The following is a 19,423-nucleotide window of genomic DNA, read 5'->3' as shown; positions in this document are numbered from 1 at the left end:
ATATTTAGTAGGATGGGAGACCTTATGACAACACATGCTTTACCTCGTTAATTATGACCATATATAATTGTGGGCAAGCCAATAGAGCTAGAGGTCTGAATTTTGGCATATATGGATTAATTAGCAATACAATTTTTTTTTCAAAATGTCACGTGACCTTGATGACCTTTGACCTTGAATATGCATATATATGCATAACTCAGTAATCACAAGTTCTTTACGCTTCAATTTTGATAGGATAATAGACCTTAAGATGTCACATCTTGTACCTCATTTATTATGCACATATGTATTTCTTGGCTGGCCAATACAGCTAGAGGTTTGATCTTTTTTCCCGATTTAGAACCATTACTTAGACATGCCTCTTGTTTCAAATTGGGAACAATGACATAGACCTATGTGTCCATAGATCTGAACATATACACTTTAGTGATACTTCTTAATGACCTCATTTCCCTGCCCCCTCAAGACTAATACTCCTATTACAAGTGGGGGCTATGTCATTGTCAATGACTTGTTGTTCATTATGTTGATCATAATACTTTGGTTGCAAACATGCGGTAAAGGTTCAAATTTACACATAACTGCAATATGTAATGAAACACGTGAGCATTTTCAGTTCATATCTGGTCATTTCAAATAAACATGGGGAAAGTCTTTCAGTTTTCATATAATCTCATATCTCTACTAAATGGGAACAAGTCTTCAGTTTTCATTTACACCATCAGCATTTTTTCAAACAGATCATGGGCATCATCATTCTCAGAGCATATGTCATGATGTATGAATGGTGCAAAAGGGGAGAAGTTATGAGTAGATATAACAAAAGACAACAGTTAGTGTTGAAACATGCCCAAATCAAGGCGAATGGCAACTGCTGTCTTGCTTCAGCTAGAGACTGTGCATATTTCTAGAGTTGTCCGAAATTTGTGAAAGCTCTGTTTGAACCTGAAATTTGATCAAAGGATGACAATAAAGGTGGTATTAATTTGTGTTTGTACCATCATTCAGTGTAGTCCATACCTGGTGTAGCATTTTGCTTGAACAATGTCTCACTTTGCAAATTCCCAGTTTACTAACAAATTTTGAAATTTACTAAAACTTTTGAGACTGAATTTGTAAATTCACTAAGAATTTTCATTTCATGTATGCTGATGATATTTGTCTGATTACTCCTTCTGTCAAGGGAACTCAGAAGTTGGTAAATATTTGTATTGACTATGGTGATACTCACGAAATTTTATTTAATAACAAAAAGACCAAATGTATGTGTGAGATGCGATTCTTCTATGATTCGACAGTCACATTCCTTCTGTGTATCTCAATGGAGTTAAATTAGTATTTGTCACAAAGAAGTCACATTTGGGTTTTGTTCTCAACAATCACTTTCGTGATGATGACGATATCGAGCGACAGATGAGATGCTTTTATAGATCAGCTAATATGCTTATGAGACAATTTTCTCGATGTACTTTTGAAGTTAAGAGTGTTCTTTTCAAAACATATTGCTATCAATTGTATGGCAGTCCAATTTGGATGAAATATTCTGTTAATATAGGAAATTGAAAGTTGCTTATAATATTGCTGCTCGACTAAACTTTACGAACCCGTAAAATGAGCTGCTCTTTGCTCTGAAGACTGCCATAAAAGGTTCAAAATACCAGTTTCTCAGTGTACAATATTGGAACACGAGTGTGTTGCAATGTTCTCTTATGCTTGCTTCAGGTTAATTACTGTGTCAATTTAAGTGCACATGTTAGTTGTTACAGTTTAAATCGGGCCACATTGCTAAGAAAAATTGCTTTTCTTGTTTCGAAAGCTGCATTAATATATTTAGAACAGGTTTTTTAGGGGAGGACCTCACGGTGCTGCTGTATTCCTAGTTGTCACAACCCAGATGATTACGTGGAATTTGTTGGCAGCAATGCCGCTTTTGGTTTGGGGTCTCTCAGTGAGAGATTGGGACGGGTTGCATGTTTCTTCTTTTCGGGGGAAAGTGTTCACTGTTTTAAAATGCTGTCAAATGTTTACTCTGAAAGGTGTGAAGTCATTACTTACAATCTTAACTAATGGGTAAATCTGGTATCAAGATTATTTCACTAAATGTTAGGGGCATGGGTCAATTTAAAAAAAGGAAAAACCTCTTTCGATGGCTATCACATCAGAATTCAAACATTATCATGCTTCAAGAAACCCACTGCACAGCACGGAATGAGCGGTATTGGTCAAATCAATTCCGAGGCCACATGCTCTTTTCCCACGGTACATCATGCAGTAGAGGGGTGATAACTATTTTTAAAAACTGATTTCAATATACAAAGGGTGATTTCAGATGACAGGGGGAGATATATTGTAACGGTAGTGCAGCTTTGTGGGAGAATGTTTATCTTGGTGAATTCCTACGCTCCAACTAATGAACAACAGCATACCGAGTTTCTAAAAGATTTATTCAAAATAATTCAAGACAACATGTCTGACCCTAGCACTGCTATTATCTGGGGGGTGACCACAACATGGTTTTGGACATTAATAAGGACAGAAAAGGTGGTAACCCCAAGGTTTGGAAGCACTCCTCTAAATTTATGTAAGAAATGATTGAATCTTTTGACCTATGCGATGTATGGAGAGCATCACACCCAAACGTTGTAGCATTCACATGGAAACGCTTCAACCCTGCCCCAACACACAGTAGACTAGACTATTTTCTGATCAGTGATTCCATACTAAACACTGTGACCAACACAGATATCATACCATGTGTCAGACCACTCGGCCAATGTGCTCAACATTAACTTCAAAGAAATTGATCAGGGCCCCTCATACTGGAAATTCAATATGAGTCTTCTTCGAGATGAAACCTACTCAAATCTTATTCATGAAAATTTCCCAATGTGGTTGGAAGAAAGTACAACTATTGTTAACAGATCTGCAAGATGGGACTGGATTAAGTTCAAAATTAAGCAGTTTACTATGAAATACAGTAAGCAGAAGTGCCTGGAGCGCAGAGAAAAAATTTATACTCTAGAGAAAAAAGTTGCACACTTGGAAAAGATTTTAGTGTCAAACCCGACTGAACTTTTAACTGCCGAGTACGAATTAAATAAACAGGAATTGCTAAATGAGTACAAAATAAAGACTGAGGGTGCTATCATCAGATCCAGGGCTAACTGGAGTGAATTAGGTGAAAAAAACACCAAATATTTCATGTCCCTTGAAAAAATGAATGCCAAGAAATCACAAATAAACTTCCTTAAAAGCCAAGATGGCACCACCTTAACCACTCAGAAAGACATCAACAAGGAAATTAAAACTTTTTATAAAAATTTATATAGTTCAAGTCTGGGGGAGGACATTGACCTCTTAAACCAGTCTGAGCATGAAAACAAATTCCTAAATAACCCTAGTATTCCGAGACTATCAGATGATGACAGGGAATACTGCGAGGGAGATATCACCATGGAGGAAGCTCTGTCACAGTGCCATTAAATCATTTCCAAAGAACAAAACCCCGGGTAACGACGGCCTGCCAGTGGACTTTTACAAACAATTTTGGCCTCTTATAGGACCCCATCTAGTGCAATCACTGAATTTCCATCCCAAAGACAAGCTGTAATTGTTTTATTAGAAAAAAAGAGAGAGACCGTAAACTGTTAAAGAATTGGAGACCAATCTCATTATTAAATTCAGACTACAAAATAGGTACAAAATGTTTAGCAAAACGTATGGAAAAGATTCTTCCAAGCATAATACATGAAACCCAGACAGCCTTTGTCAAAAATAGGTTCATTGGAGACAATGTTAGGTTGATTGACAGCATTCTAGATTACACAGCTCTGAGAGGCGTTCCAGGCATTCTGCTAACAGTTGATTTCGAAAAAGCATTCGATAAAGTAGAATGGTCCTATCTGTTCAAAGTTTTAACTGCTTTTAACTTCGGTCCTTTATTCATTCGATGGGTTAAAACTCTTTACACAGACATAATGAGCTGCGTCATGAACAGAGGAACGAGCACAGGCTATTTTGATATACACAGGGGAGTAAGACAGGGTGACCCTTATAATCTCTCCGATGCTCTTCATCCTTGCTCTTGAAATTTTTCTTATCACAATGCGTTCTGATAATTCTGTTACTGGAATCACCCTGGGGGACGAGATTCTTAAAAATATTTCATATGCAGATGATTTGACCTATTTTCTGAATGATCTTACCTCTGCCACGAATGTATTCAAACTGTTGAATGAGTTTAAATCAGTTTCTGGGTTAACAGGAAATAAGGACAAATGTGAGGCATTATGGTTGGGCTGCTGGCGTAAACGTAAAACTAAACCTCTGCATGTAAAATGGCCTGATGGATGTATCAAGATATGTGGCATCTTTATTTCGTATGATAAAAAATTATGCCACTAAACTAAATTTTGCTGGTCCAACAGAAAATCTAAGTAAATCACTTAATTTCTGGAAAATGAGGGATCTTACATTACATGGCAAAGTCCAGGTTGTGAAAACTCTGGGGATTTCACGCTTGCTATATGTGCTAAATCTAACAGAGCCTCACACAGACCTCTTAAAGCAAATAGAACGACTTCTCTTTTCATTTTTGTGGAAGGGAACAGAGAAAATTTCTAGAAAAACTATGATAGGTACACTGGCAAAGGGAGGACTTGGAATGCCAGATATTTTTTCGGTACACAAAGCACAGAGGATTAACTGGGTTCGACGTCTTTTTGATAAGGATATTACACATCCATGGAAAAGAATTTTTCAAGACAAACTAAAACCTGTGGGTAAAATTGATCTTCTTTTAAAATGTAACTTTCAGAGTGAACTCCCTTCCTGTACAATTGTCAATCTTTGAGAAAAGTTTGCTTAACAATTGGTTAGAAATCAATAGCTTTTCAGAAACTGATACACATTACTTGAACCAATGCATTTGGAACAATCACAAAATTCTCATTGGTGGAAAAAGTATTTTCTATAAAGAATTTGCAGATGCTGGATTCAAGTACATAGGTCAAATGTTTGATAGAAGAGGTCATCTCTTAAATTGGCAAGACATTACTGACTCTGGTGTACCACAACATTCATTTTTGAAATTGTATGGGATTGTGCACTCCATTCCTATGGAATGGAAAACAAATGTGAATCCAAATGACTTTACAGCTTTGCAACGTGATGATGACGAGGTCAATACTTCGTTCCCTGGTGCTTCATATAACCTATTACAATGTAAGACGAATGTCATAACACCAAAGTTAGTTGACAAACGTTTTATACCACCAAAAGCAAAACTGTACTTCAATAGCATCCTTAATACTAATGTGCACGCCTGGGAAACCCTTTATTTACTGCCACAGAAACGTACAATTGATACCAAAGTGAGAGCGACTTTCAGTGGAAGGTTGTACACAACATTTTACCAACAAATATTAAATTACACAAAATTTTTCCTGCAATGGTGGTATCTCCTGCCTGCACATTTTGTGGTGTAGAAAATGAGACTTTATTACATCTGTTTTGTAATTGTGTGATGATCACCCAGTTTTGGCAAACCATTCCACCGTAGATGGGGTAAGTATTTGAAATTTAGATTTCCTATACCTGCAGAGACTATTTTATTGGGAGACCCCATGTTGACTACATTATCAAACTTTCTTCTTCTAGCTGCAAAACGGTACATTTATTCATGTAGATGTGATAAAAAAGACCTTTCATTTATTGCTTTTAGAACATTCATAAGTAACCAACAAAGAATTGAACTGTACATTGCCAAACGAAAGGGGGCCGTCAGAAAACATGAAAAGAAATGGGGTGACATCACCCAGCTTCTAGACCCATAAGAGGATATTTTCTTTATGCCAACAATGTTACTAGAATAGACTTTTCACTTTTACAGAGATGTAAACTAAAAAGTTTTTCTTTTCAACAATGACAGCAATAAAACAACATTAAATACAAAAAAAAATTGAATATATGTACCAGATTTGATTCTGATCTGATAAGCCGTTTTTGAGATATCGGACCAACAGACAGACAGACAGACACACGGACAGACAGACAGACATCGCTGCGACATATGCTCACGTGTGTAAACACGTGAGCAAAAAATGTACTGTATTCAAACTTTAAGATTGACACTTTGAAATTCCTGTCTTACAACTGACATGTCAACAATTTCATTAAAACACAGAATGACTGTTAAAATATAAATGTATGTAAAATTATAAAATTTATGTCCACGTTTTGTTTTACAGTTGTCGTGTGTGTGGTGTGTGTGTGTGTGTGTGTGTGTGTGTGTGGGGTCACCCTGTTTTTGAAATTTGGAATAGGGGGGTCAGCCACTTTTTGACGTCGGCAATAAATAATCCACCGGCCATTCCCCCCCCCCCCAGGCCGAAGAAACTGACCAGTCCCTAATATAAATTTTGCTATTGTCGGTAAATCAGAATAAAAGGACGGTAAAATTTCTTTCTCGTTTCATGAAATACGGGGCAAACGAGCGTTTTATGGCCACTTGATTGTAACTCTGAAATGTTTTGTTATGCGCATGGGTTGAACTTAGTTTGATTTAGGAGTGACGTCATCTTATACGAATGCGCAGATGTGTCCGTTGTTGGCAGCCTCCAACGCATGTACGTTGTTGGGATACGCGCGTTAGGAAGTCCTGTTATCTGGTTGCAAATGTGTCATGTTGTTGTTGGCTATGACACACCCATATTTGGTTATGTTTTCGATGGCAAAGGTCAGAGTGGAAAGTCCGCCCCACTTTCCCGGAAGTGGAAGATCGCGGTTTTTAGATGCGCGCGCAGGGTATTTACATCAACATACGACGCACGCTGGGGTGTTAAAATGTTCGATTAAGGGATGGACCATTAGACCTTGGGAGGGGGGTGGTCACAATGAAATTGTGAAAATTTTTTTTTTACTATTGTAAATTTCTGAATTTTTTTTTTCCAATTGAGATTAGCTGTGCAAATTTTTTTTTTCAGAGTAAATTTTCAGATTTATAATTTTTTTTAGTTCGTCGTTGTCTGAACATAAAGAGGGCAAAGATGTGGTGCCAAGCACCACAAGCGGCCACGCAAGCGGTCACGGAGGGGGGGGGGAGGTCAGGAGAGAGGTGTCCCCCTGCTGCTGTTGGAGTTTTGAAAAATAGAGATTAAAATGGTGTTATTTGGTGGCACTTGGGGAGTATTTTTGCGGGGGGTGGTCAGGAGGGGGTGTCCCCCTCCTGCCGTTGGAGCTTTTGAAAAATAGAGATTAAAATGGTGTTATTTGGTGGCACTTGGGGAGTATTTTTGCGGGGGGTGGTCAGGAGGGGGTGTCCCCCTCCTGCCGTTGGAGCTTTTGAAAAATAGAGATTAAAATGGTGTTATTTGGTGGCACTTGGGGAGTATTTTTGCGGGGGGTGGTCAGGCTATTGGGGCTTTTGAAAAATAGAGATAAAAATGGTGTTATTTGGTGGCACTTTGGGAGCATTTTTTTCGGATTACACATCTTCCTTTGAAACATGGTCTTCTTGCTCCTCAGTAGCTTCCTATAGTTTTGAAAATTGACTATTTTGGTTTCCTGGCTTCCCTTTCTACTGCGTGGTGAAATGCCTACATTCACTCCACCAAACATCATGCATATCTCATGATTTACAATTGATTTTGACAAGCTGAGAAGCTAAAATAAGCTAAATAATATAGTTAAATTTGCATATTTGTGTTTTTAGAGCAATTGTTGCCCTTTTTGATCAAAACATCTATTTCTCTGTAGCAGATAGCAGCATGTCCAAATTGATTTGATGTGTATAGATGTGTTGAATTTCAATATTTGTCTTTTTAGGGCAATTTATGCCATTCATGGTCAAAAAATCTGTATTCTCTGAAAGGGCTTGTCCAATTTCTTTGAAATTTGCTACACAAAAACGATTATTCATGCAGAGTTATTCAGTATTTGCTATTGAGAAACTTTCAAAGTTCAACCCTTTTGTGTGTTTTGTGTTGGGATTTGTTGGATAGATGGCATTCTACGTAGTGTATTGTTGAATGTTAAAATGTGTTACTGTTGTTTTTGAGGCTGTTTTTTGAGAAAAAAGAATTGAAAATGCCTTTTTAAAAGCAAAATAATACATAATGACTTGATATGTGTTTTATCATTATTGACGTGTTTCTACTTGTTCACCCATTCTTGCATTCATCATTGCAATAAAATGCTGGGAAAAAAATGAAACTGATGTGGCCTGCATCTGTTTACCTTGATCTTAACAGGCAAATACAACTTTCTGTCTTGACAACCATCCATAGTTTCAAATTACCTAGTGTACCTGCTTGTTTGTACGCAGGAAACAAGTAGAAAACAGGCTCTATAATTTCATAATTTTCAAGTGATCAGAATACACAAGTCCTGAAAAGATAAGATAATCACAAATTCCAGTATAAGGGATACAGTCACTCTAAATGTATAAATTAAAATTAAAAATGTGCCGGGAGGATGTACTAAAAAATACAGAAAGTTGCTTTCTGTTGGTAAAATCTAAAAAAATTCAAAATTTTAAAGACTTTTGCAGATTTTTTTTTTACGCCTTTGTCTTCTTATTTATTTTTTTTTTTTTTGCAAACTTGTTTGAAGATTTTTTTTTCCTAACTTTCTGCTCTGAAAATTTTTTTTTTCTGTTTTTGACCACCCCCTCCCAAGATCTAATGGTCCGTCCCTAACGGTAAATATTCTACACTATACTAACAAATGATACTGACAAGTTCCTACGGACAAATACTGCTAATTTAATTAAAATAAATATACATTAGGCATTCCGTATTTGTATTATTTGATGAAATACATTTGTCATGCAATCTGCACTAATTCTTGATCGTAAGCGCTACTGGGCAAGTAGGGGGCAAGTAGTCAGTGTGACTTGTTCCATACAACTTGCAGGCTTTCATAGCGTTGAACACTCGTAGTGTTAGAATTTATGTAATATTCTTTGGCGTTTATGATGAAAATGACCGGTATGTCAGCCTTATATTTTGACATGATTATCATTTGATTTTTGAAAAGTCTAAACTTTTTTCCCTCCAACTCCCTCCTCCGAGAAGCAGGTTTTTTCCGCCTCAGATCACAGCAGCGCATGTCTAGTGTCGCTTCAGCCTGAGTTCAGGTCTCGCTTCCGCCCGGGCGGAAGCGACAGCGCCCCCAGCAGAGAGTCTGGCTCACCGAGACACTAACCTGCCTTTTCTTTGCATGTATTGTGCAGCTTCTGGCCGATATTATAAGTCAAAAGATGAGGGTCGGCTTTTGTTCGTTTTTCACGTTTGTATAAAGGGTCGTTTTGATCCGGTTTGGATTGGTTTAGCTCCTTGCAACTTTTGAATTCACACCCTTGAATGCACCGCCAATTCCTAAGAATTATTTAAATAAAAGTCCGCTGTCATGCAAATTACCATGCATGTCTGCTTGGACGCCGATCAGGTCACAGGTGGTATTAGTCTTACTCGTGTTTCCATGATCGCACGCATACTTTCAGCGAGCATGTCAAGTTCTGCAAAAGTATTTGACTACCTGGTCATTGGCGGTGGTTCAGGGGGAATTGCAAGTGCCAGACGGGCTGCTGAGTTTGGGATCAGAGTCGCCCTTATTGAACATGGACGATTGGGAGGAACTTGTGTAAGTTTCTACATGCATTTTTCCAGCTACACAACTTCACAAGATTTCTTTAATGCTAATCAGGCAGTACAGTAGTAATATTGTGGTCTAGATTCGTTGCTTGACGTCGCCGTTTATTCCCTAAACGTAGAGACTGAACAACGTATCATGTTGTGACCTAGTATATGCCATGCCGCGGCCGACTGCGTGAAATGAAGGTTGTCTGTCGTTCAGCACAGCTCTGCATAGTGTGTAGCATGCAGGGCTATGTGTTGTCGGCTGTAGCGGACTCAGCTGCCTCGGGATACCGTCCCGTACCAATGATATGTCGATTGTGGATATGTACAAGGCGAAGGCCCCTTTCAGTTTTCCTAACAGTTAAGATGTTCCCTAAAAAGCTGATTTTATAACTTGAAGTTGTCAGGCTGATCAGACCTACAATTTACACGTAGTAACGTATCGATGCAGTACCGCCATATGGTTATCTTGTTGATCTCTCCATACCTGCGAAGGGAAATACCTGTGTAGTCGCTACGGTTACGCCATCGAAAACGCCGCATTGAGGCTATATAATTTTGTGTCATAGAAATATATTGTCACAACTTTATAATTTTGCAAGTCATGAAAAATGTATGGTCATGACTTTTAAATGATAAATTACAGAAAAGTTTCATCTCGGGCTAATTTTCGGACCCCGGCAAACAATCTGCCACCCCTATCTTTTCTTCACGTCGTGCCCCTATGGTGTGATTGCGTGACAACACCGCACAGCGAGAGTCCTATGCATGCAGTGAAACTGGTTCGAAAACAGCGTTTCAGTGCGTATGCAAAATTTTTTTATTTTTATATTACTGGTGGTCAGTTTCATTTAGATACCGACTGATCACAGTGATGTTGAGACTACTGTAATAATCCCCTTTGCGATGATGACGAGGAAAGGTTTCTAGTCAGTTGGACCCTATGCCGATTGGACCCAAGTCAATTGGACCCCGTGATTGATCACGAGGTTTTACCAAATTATGAAGTCATACAATATATTCGAGCAATGCTTTGATTTAGCATACGTAGTTTTATGTTTGGAGTTCGCTAGCAATTTATAAAGTCTTAGACGACCACCGTGTATCGGCCTTGGCTCCTAAAGCTGGCCACGCAAATGTACCGTACGTACTGTACTTCACTGTTTAGACCTGCGGGCCGGGTTGCCGTCTCCGAGTACTAGCACTGTCGAAGTGAATTTCGTTGCACAAGTAAAGACTAGATACTGACTATGAAATACAGGTCTTGGTCATAGTGTTTTTAACGTCGGTCAGTGATACTGGACGTTAGCTGACCATCAAAATGTGAAATGATTAAATAATATCTATCTCTATCATTGGGTCCAATTGACTTGGGTCCAATCGGCGTGGGGTCCAATTGACCAGTTCCCACCAGAAAATGGATGATTCGAGTTGTTATGAAAGTGGACCCCGGGCAATGTTCAATAGTGAGTTTTTAATAGTGCAACGTTTTCAATACACTTTTAATATATACCAAATATTTGCCCATTACGGCAGCATAGATATATATCTAAAGTTACTGAAATTAATGTTACCACTAGCGATCTTCAAGAGAAGAAAGGATGTTTTGAACATTCATGATGACATTGCAGAATATTCGTGTGGAAGAGCGGAGAGTGTCTCCCCCGATCACTGTGATTGCCCTCTGACCGTCCGGGTTTCAATTTGCTCCGGCCACTGAGAACTCTGAAGGAGACCAGAGTCGAAGTGAGAATTGCCTGGCTGTTTCCTTTTGCTGGGAAAGACATCCTAAGGGCCCCTTCAACTCCCTACTCCTACTTTAGAAGTCTCATATATACAAAATAGGCTTTAGGGGAGAACCATTTGATTTCTGGGGGGGGGTATTAAGGATTTTGAGAAAAAAAAATTTGTCACCAGGTAGATAGAAGAAAAAAAAGATTGATCCTGTTATGGCCTGAGAAAAAAAAAATTGTCATAAGAGACAGAAGTGAAAAAAAAAATTGTCACAATGCACCAGAAATTAGCAAAATTTGGAAACCTTATTCTCATGTATTCTTTGCCGGTGCGCTGCCATAGGCGGCGCAAATGTTTTTACCACATCAATTCTTACGTTTTTTTTTCCCAGCACTTATGATATAAGCATGCACTATATAGGTCTACTTTACACCTCAGTACACTCAATGTTTTCCTTCCCTTTTCTGAGCCAAGAAATCATATTTCAGGATTTCTGTTGCAATATCTCAATGGCATAGGCACCTGGTGACTATTTGACTTCTGTAAATTGTGAAAATTTAAAACACAAGACAGGAGTCAATAAACTAGTGTTAAAACCAATACTATTCTCTCAATATAAATATGTTAGAAAGATGTACATGTTGACAATGAAAAATTGAGGAACAACAAATATACAGTGAATTGCTTTGAAGCATTGGCATCAGACGAACTAGACATATTGTCTAAATTGAGGTGTTGCCAACACTGTCAGGTGCAATTATCAGCTAAGCAGTAATATGAGTCGATCATAGAGGAATCAACTCTGCAGAAGTTGAAACATTGTGTAGCAGGAGGTCAGACGCAGTCAAAACAACACCACCATCTGTCCAAGTCATCCCTTACCGAAATTTTAGGCCTCCCGCAAACTGTTACTGCAAATTTGCCGCAAGCTTTGCAGTAAATTTGCAGCAAACTATTTGCTGCAAATATGCGGGTGGTTCATTTTTCAGATGCAAATTAGGTTTCTTGTGAACTTGCTGCAAATATGCAGCAAACTCCCTGCCGCAATGTTGCTGCAAACTCTTTGCAGCAAATTTGCAGCACAATCCTTGCAGCAAACTTGCGGCAAATTAATTTGAATATTACTGAAAATAATACAGCAAATTATTTGCATGTTACTGCACATTTGCTGCAAATTACACAATACAAAATTTCCTTCAAAAGTTGGTATAATTCCACAACAGTCAGCTCTGGAATAAACTTTTACCAATTTCAGTTATAGTAAGAAAACTAAATAATTATAATAGACAAGAGATACTGAAAACCACAGAAGTAACACAATTAAGTGACAGCAAAATTTCTTGTATTGTACCACAAGTTTCAAAATTTTATCTTCTCCAAAAATATAAGTTCAGTTCAGATATGTACACAGAAGTTGTAGAATCAATTACAAATGACCTCAAAAGAGGGATAAAACTGCAGCAAGTGTGAAGGAATACAGTAAAAAATTGGCCGACTAGCGGGAAATACAGTACTCGTTAAAATAAAGAGCAAAGTTAAAACAAATACAGTAAAATACTAACCGACCAGCGGGAGATAAAACACTTGCAAAGCAGAGAACTTTATTCTCTGCTTTGCAAGTGTTTTATCTCCCGCTGGTCGGTTAGTATTTTACTGTATTTGTTTTAACTTTGCTCTTTATTTTAACGAGTACTGTATTTCCCGCTAGTCGGCCAATTTTTAGTTGTAGAATCACTTGTGTAGACATGGCCAATGTCAGTGACATGGTTGAGAATGAAAGTCTGACAAATCTTATGGCAGACTGTGGACAGCACAAGATGTGTTTTATCCAACCACCATCCCTCCACCCACCCGGACGGTGATCCAACTAAGCTCTGAAATACCAGTTTCACGAGAAACAATGGTCAGCGCAAATAAAGTTATTATAAATAAAAAGACGACAGAGAAGAAAAGGTTAAATTCAATTGTGGTACAATTTATTTTATATGCCATGTTCATTTCATGCCAAATAAGTGTCATGATCATGTCAAGATTTTCTTTTGACTTGAGAAGTTTCATGTAACATTTACATTACTGTCAAAGGCTGCGATTTGGCTTTCTGTTCTCTGAATTTCTTGTCCCCTTTACTGTACGTGTACCAGCAATGGATTCTGAAAAATATAAATCGTTCAGGGAAGAGTGTAAGTCTTTACCGTTTGACCAAACATTGTAAATTTCATGAAAGAAATCGATAATTATTTGAAAATGATATATAATCAAGTTGAAAAATTGAAGCAGAAAATGCAGAAATATTCATGATCGTAATTAAATAAAATGTCCGACAGCGGACAACTCGCCGTATGCTATGTTGTTTACATACACGACGGCGACAATCTGCAATAATCTCAGCACTTACTGTAAGTAACTGTTGTGAAACGAAAGTGAATTCAGTATGAATCAGTACTCAATGAAAATTTATCTTTAGGTTAACATTGCAATACAACGATTACAGAACATTATAGCGATGAACAGACGGACGGTACATTGACTTACATTTGTGAACGGCTCGCAGACGCTGGACGATTCCCGGTTGCAGGTCTCTCCGTGCTGTGTGTAAATACCGTACTCAGAAAATATAGTCGACATCTTTACTGCCGCTCGCGTTCACAAATTTAGAACTCCGCCTGTCCCTAATACTGTATACACGTTTCTGCAGCTATGTGATATCATTTGGCTGGCGATTCCATAGAAAGATCACGAAATTGTCCACTAGATAACTCCCTGATCACAAGTACGCAGCCGGCACTGGCCGATGGTACTAAAATCTAACTTCGCGCCGATCAAGCCTCATGACGATAAACGGAAGTGCGATCTATAAATCATTACGCAATTGATAATGTAGTCCCGTTTTTAAACGCTGGAATTGACTCTACATCTGCACCAATCCGTTATATTTCATACTTAATATATCATTTAATTTATCAGTTTAATGAAAATGGTTATTTTTATCATAGAAAGACTAAAAAGAGAGTAAAAATTCTTTCAGCACGAAAAATCAATATCAATGCACGAACTGACCTTGATGAACCGTGACCGGAGAGTGTAAACATGTCGGCTGCTCGCCACTGATACACAGGACGTGTTGGACATTGGCAAAGTAGCGCATTGAATTTTCGTACAGTGACTCGGGATGGGGTGTAATCCTAAACCTCAAATTTGTGCTCGACAATATAACTCTAACGCTGAAAACATGGACACAAGCCTTTATACCTCGACCTATGTTATCAGAAGGCGATATTTTGTTAGCGGCATCGATGGGACACAGACTGTAAGCTGCAGTGCATTGTACGTACCGTATACTATATTGATGGGATATAGCTTGGAGAACAGCCACTACTCTGCTCGGAGGTAGTAGCGGGTCATTAGGTACAGATTTGCAGTAACAAAAGTCTACGACGTGTCCTTACAGACCATAATCAGACGCGCATTTCGTTCCAAACTGATTGCATTTTGGTATCATTCGCAGAAAATACAGGGTGTAACTTGCAAGACAGACAAGTCCCTGTTTCAAGTTAAAAATTTGTTTCCCTAAAAATTCAGTTTTCGATCCAACCATAATTTACCCAACCGGATTGTCAAAGGTTACTTTTATTACATTATGTCACTACAGTTTATACTATAGATGCACTCTTATATCCATGCAATGCTTTCACCAGCTTAACTGAAGCTGTCCATCATCTAGCATTACCAGTTATTATAATTTAAAAAGTGGATTGTCTGTTATGAAATAAATGAACATAAAATATAAATGAAAGATCAATTTTGTGTTGCTTACATATGACTGGTCACGGAGTGCAACTGTACACAGTGTGTAGCGTGTACTCCCTGGCAATGAAATAGTGGGCAATATGTCAATCATGTGTTGCTGCATATTTGCAGCAATATACTTGTTTGCCGCAAATTTGCAGCAACTTAGTCGTTTACCGCAAATTTGCTGCAAAATGATTTAAGGGTTTGCAGGAGGGTCACACCTAGCTGCAAACTTCTGCAACTCCTTCCTGCAAGCTATATGCTTGCTGCATATTTGCAGCAAACTTACGGCAAATTTGCAGTAGAAATAATTTTCGGTAAGGGATATCAGTTGCTTTCAGGTATAGTTGTTTTGTCTACGTCTGACCTCCTACAAGACAATGTTTCAACTTTGGCAGAGTTGATTTCCCTGTGATGGACTTGAATTACTGCTCAGCTGATAATTACACCTGACAGTGTTGGCAACACCTCAATTTAGACAATATGTCTAGTTCGCGTAATGCCAATGCCTCATAGCAATTCACTGTAATGAAACAAATGTGTGAGCCTGTTTCTCTGACAACAAAAGATATAACATCTCCCCTGAGAATTTACATCGATGCTTGGTCATGTTAATTATAAGATGACACCACACACGGGACCGCTCACTACAGAGTCCGTCAATAGTGGCGAACTCTCTTAACCAATTGAGATAACTAATAACTAATCTGGCTTCTCCTTTTTGAGGACGAAGCTTGATGACTTATACAAAACAAGAGAGCGACTGATGAAGGAACCATATTTGGTTCTTAAACACGAATCACTCAATCAACAAACCGGTTTACCGGGGACTGAGATCACATGACCAGGATCAAAGCACTATTGATTCACCGGTGTCTCACCATGTATTCGAAGGAATGTGAGGGGGAGGGGGGTCACTAAAAAATTGAAAACTTCAAAATGTGGAGAGGAAGAAGTGGGGGGTGGGGTTACTCAATTTTTTTGTGCGAAATAAATTGAAACAGATCTCGGATTGCACTATTGCACACATCCATTTCTCAAAATTTTCAATGCAAGAGGGGGGCACCCCCTCTCATGGTCTCCCCTTGGGTCTTCTAGCAGTTTTACTGGTAAAAGACAAATTGAAAATACCTCTCGGATTACACTACACTGCACTGCACATAGATTTCTCAAAATTTTCACAGGATCTAGGACAAAACTGAACTGTTGTGAATTCATCGTTTATTATCACAGAAACATGTTTTGATTTACCTCAGTTCAATGACCATTTTGACAGTTAAACATACCATATTCATGCTTTTCATTAGAAGCTGGCAGCTGGAGAAATGACACAAGAAGGTCACAGATTTTCCGTTCCTGTATATTCATTTGTCTTCAGTCTCTGGCAAACAGAACTGTTTTTCACAAATTGTATTGTCATTGTTTGGTTGTTGAATATTGTGACTCAAACACAGATCATACAAAAAGTGTAAGAAATATCAGTGTTCAATGTCATTTTCAAACAGTTCTACCGAGTGCAAAATAAACTGAAACTCCTCTCAGATTGCACCATTATACATGTCAATTTCTGAAAATTTTCAACACGAGAGGGGGAACCTCCCTGTCGTGCTCTCCCCCTTGGGGTATTCTTACAGTTTAACTTAGTAAAAAAATTAAAAAACACCTCTCAGATTGTGCCAGACTGCACCATTGCACACATCAATATCTTAAAAATTTCCATGCAAGATAGGGGAAAGCCCCTGTGGCACTTTCCCCCTAAGCCTCTGGTGTTTCTAGCCCTGTACTTTCAAATTCTGCCCGGTCAGATATCCTAGTGAAAACCGTGTCATAATACCCATCCAAATTAAACAATATACTATATGGTTATAGATACTGCGTGAGCTTTTATACAGTATCTTTATTTTATTGTGACTTTGAATTTCATTTTGATGGGTTCATCTTTTTTGAACCATCATGAGGTAACTGATGATAGTCTAGCAGGGTACATCAGGATTTGAAAGGTCTTTACTGTTGCTGTATTTTGTAAATTTTACTATTACATGTATTGGTACTTAACTTTTCTAAGTGGGGGATCAGTCAAAATTTCAGAGTTAGAGAGGGAGGGTACTCAAATTCATCATGGTTGGCGAGGGGGGAGCACTCGAAATTTCGGAGTTTTTAGACCGTAAATAATGACGACTCCCTTATATACAACGCATTACAAACTTGATGACCAATAAAAAAAAAATTTGCACCACTACTCCATTTGGAAAAAAAAATTGATGCAGGTCTGACAGTAGAAAAAAAAAATTGCTGTCACTCTGACAGGAAAAAAAAATTTGCTCCCATACCCACTTCCTCCATACCCCCTCAGAAATCAAATGGTTCTCCCCTTATCATAAAGTGCTGTAGGCACAAAGATGCCACTGCACATGTATATTGCAATCAATGTTAAGTTTCACCAACAGTATTGAAGATGAAACACATTTTTTGCTCACGTGTATGTGTCTGTCTATCTGTGTGCTCGATATCTCAAAAACTGCTCATCAGATCATAATCAAATCTGGTACATAGATTCAGTTTGCAAATGGCAAGAACTGATTAGTTTTTGGTGGGTGTGGCTTGTTAACTTTTTGCTAATTTCAGGGCTCGAACTTAATGGTTGCCCGCTTGTCTCGTGCAGGTAAAACCTGACATCAGGCTGGTAAAAATAAATTACACTTGCCCGGTCGGGCAAGTGATAAACTTTGATCAAATTTACATGTTCTGGGAATAAAAAACTCAAGAAATTTTGTTGAACAATGTTCGCTTTTATCGAGTTTCAAGTCACTGAAGCGGGTATCACAACCGACAAGCCAGACGTCAACATTCAGTGAGTGATATCCAGCTGTTGTCTTTCCTCCCGCTGGAAGTCTAATCTCATTAATGTAAAACTTGGACTTGTTTGTCCCTAGTGACTCCCAGGGGTGTTGGTCAGTAATTTCAACAGCCACTTTGCACGTGGTGACCTGACTGAGACAACGCAGACTGTACGTCATGGCAAAGCAAACCACCCTGTTTTCATGTAAATTTTTGAAATCCAAGCCTGATAAAGTCACAGATTCCGGAACAGGATCTGTGTCAGGGGATACAGTACACGTTCAACCGGCTGGCCACTCAGAAATCAACAGTGATAAAGCTAATGACACGGTCGCAGCATCGAGTTCAGTGGAAAGTAAAGTGAAGAAGCAGAAGTGCGATATGTATATGAAAAGAAACGACAACAGAAGTTTCAAAACTCCTGGAAAAGGGATGCGAATATCAATTGATGGGCCACCCCTTCAGCTATATGACCCCAATCCTGCACTAGAATATTGGTGGACGAGTGGGCAGATCACGAGACTAACACTAATGGATCATAACAATTAATATGATTATCAATACAGACAAAACAGAACCTGCATATGATGCTGTCGGCCACATTTTGAGATTGCTTGGTCTTCGTGATCTCTGCCCAAACAATGTAAACAGACAAAAAAATCGGGCAAGTAAGATTGTTAATTGGCAAGTAAAATTTCTGGAAACTTGCCCGCTGGGCAAGTAGGTAAAAAAGTTAAGTTGGAGCCCTGCAATTTGCATAATTAATGATTTTAGAAAAAATGGGAAGACTGCTCACAATTTGATGAGAATTGCTACAAATGTTGATCACAGCAAAATATATCTGCTGTGAAATTCATTATTAAAGGGGTGACATGAAAGATAATTGTTAATTTGCATATTAATGAAATATCCTAATTAGGGACATATATCTGAATTGACCTGATCAAAATTGACAAAATTTGGTATGTATATTGAAGACTATGACTTAACATAATTGAATATCGTTAAGCAGTTTGAGTGAAGCCAATTCCAAATTTGCATATTTAATGACTTTTTCTAATTAGGGATATATATCTGAATGGACTTGACAAAAATAGATCTTATTCTTACATGTAAATGTGGATGAGATCTCGTTTAGCCCGAGAAAGCGTGTGAGTTTTGCTTTTGGGGGCAAATTTACTTCTTGGAAGCCATGCGTGCGTACAGTGCATATGGAAATCATGAGTGGACACGATTCCTGTAGCATATGGCTATTTTACAAGAAGAGATTCGCCATATATGTCGTTTCACCAAACCATAAACTTTATTCGAATAATACCGCAATTATACGGTGTCGCTCAAATTTGATTAGAATTGATACATACCAAAGATCAACAATAAGTGTTGTTTCTATCTGTTCAGTGCAGGAAAATTCTACGTTG

General features: G+C 38.3%; 1 protein-coding gene and 1 long non-coding RNA gene across 2 annotated transcripts in view; one reads left to right on the top strand and one right to left on the bottom strand.

Moving 5' to 3' along the window:
- The first annotated feature begins 9,398 nt into the window (after window positions 1-9,398).
- The window catches only part of LOC139118319 (glutathione reductase, mitochondrial-like), a 195,071-nt gene continuing 185,046 nt past the window's right edge, over window positions 9,399-19,423 (top strand). Inside the window, exon 1 of the mRNA XM_070681575.1 lies at window positions 9,399-9,645. Coding sequence (XP_070537676.1) covers window positions 9,412-9,645 — 234 coding nt within the window. The 5' untranslated portion in view covers window positions 9,399-9,411. The remainder of the gene's footprint in view (window positions 9,646-19,423) is intronic.
- On the bottom strand, window positions 13,330-14,186 carry LOC139118204 (uncharacterized). The gene is made up of 2 exons (XR_011548630.1): window positions 13,908-14,186; window positions 13,330-13,525 (listed from the first exon to the last, which is right to left on the bottom strand). It is a non-coding gene; the product is annotated as an uncharacterized lncRNA (long non-coding RNA).

Source organism: Ptychodera flava, chromosome 19 (genome assembly GCF_041260155.1).
Source record: "Ptychodera flava strain L36383 chromosome 19, AS_Pfla_20210202, whole genome shotgun sequence".
NCBI classification, from domain to species: Eukaryota; Metazoa; Hemichordata; class Enteropneusta; family Ptychoderidae; genus Ptychodera; species Ptychodera flava.
The sequence above is the reverse complement of the archived record's forward strand: the minus strand, read 5'-3'. Positions and strand labels throughout refer to the sequence as shown.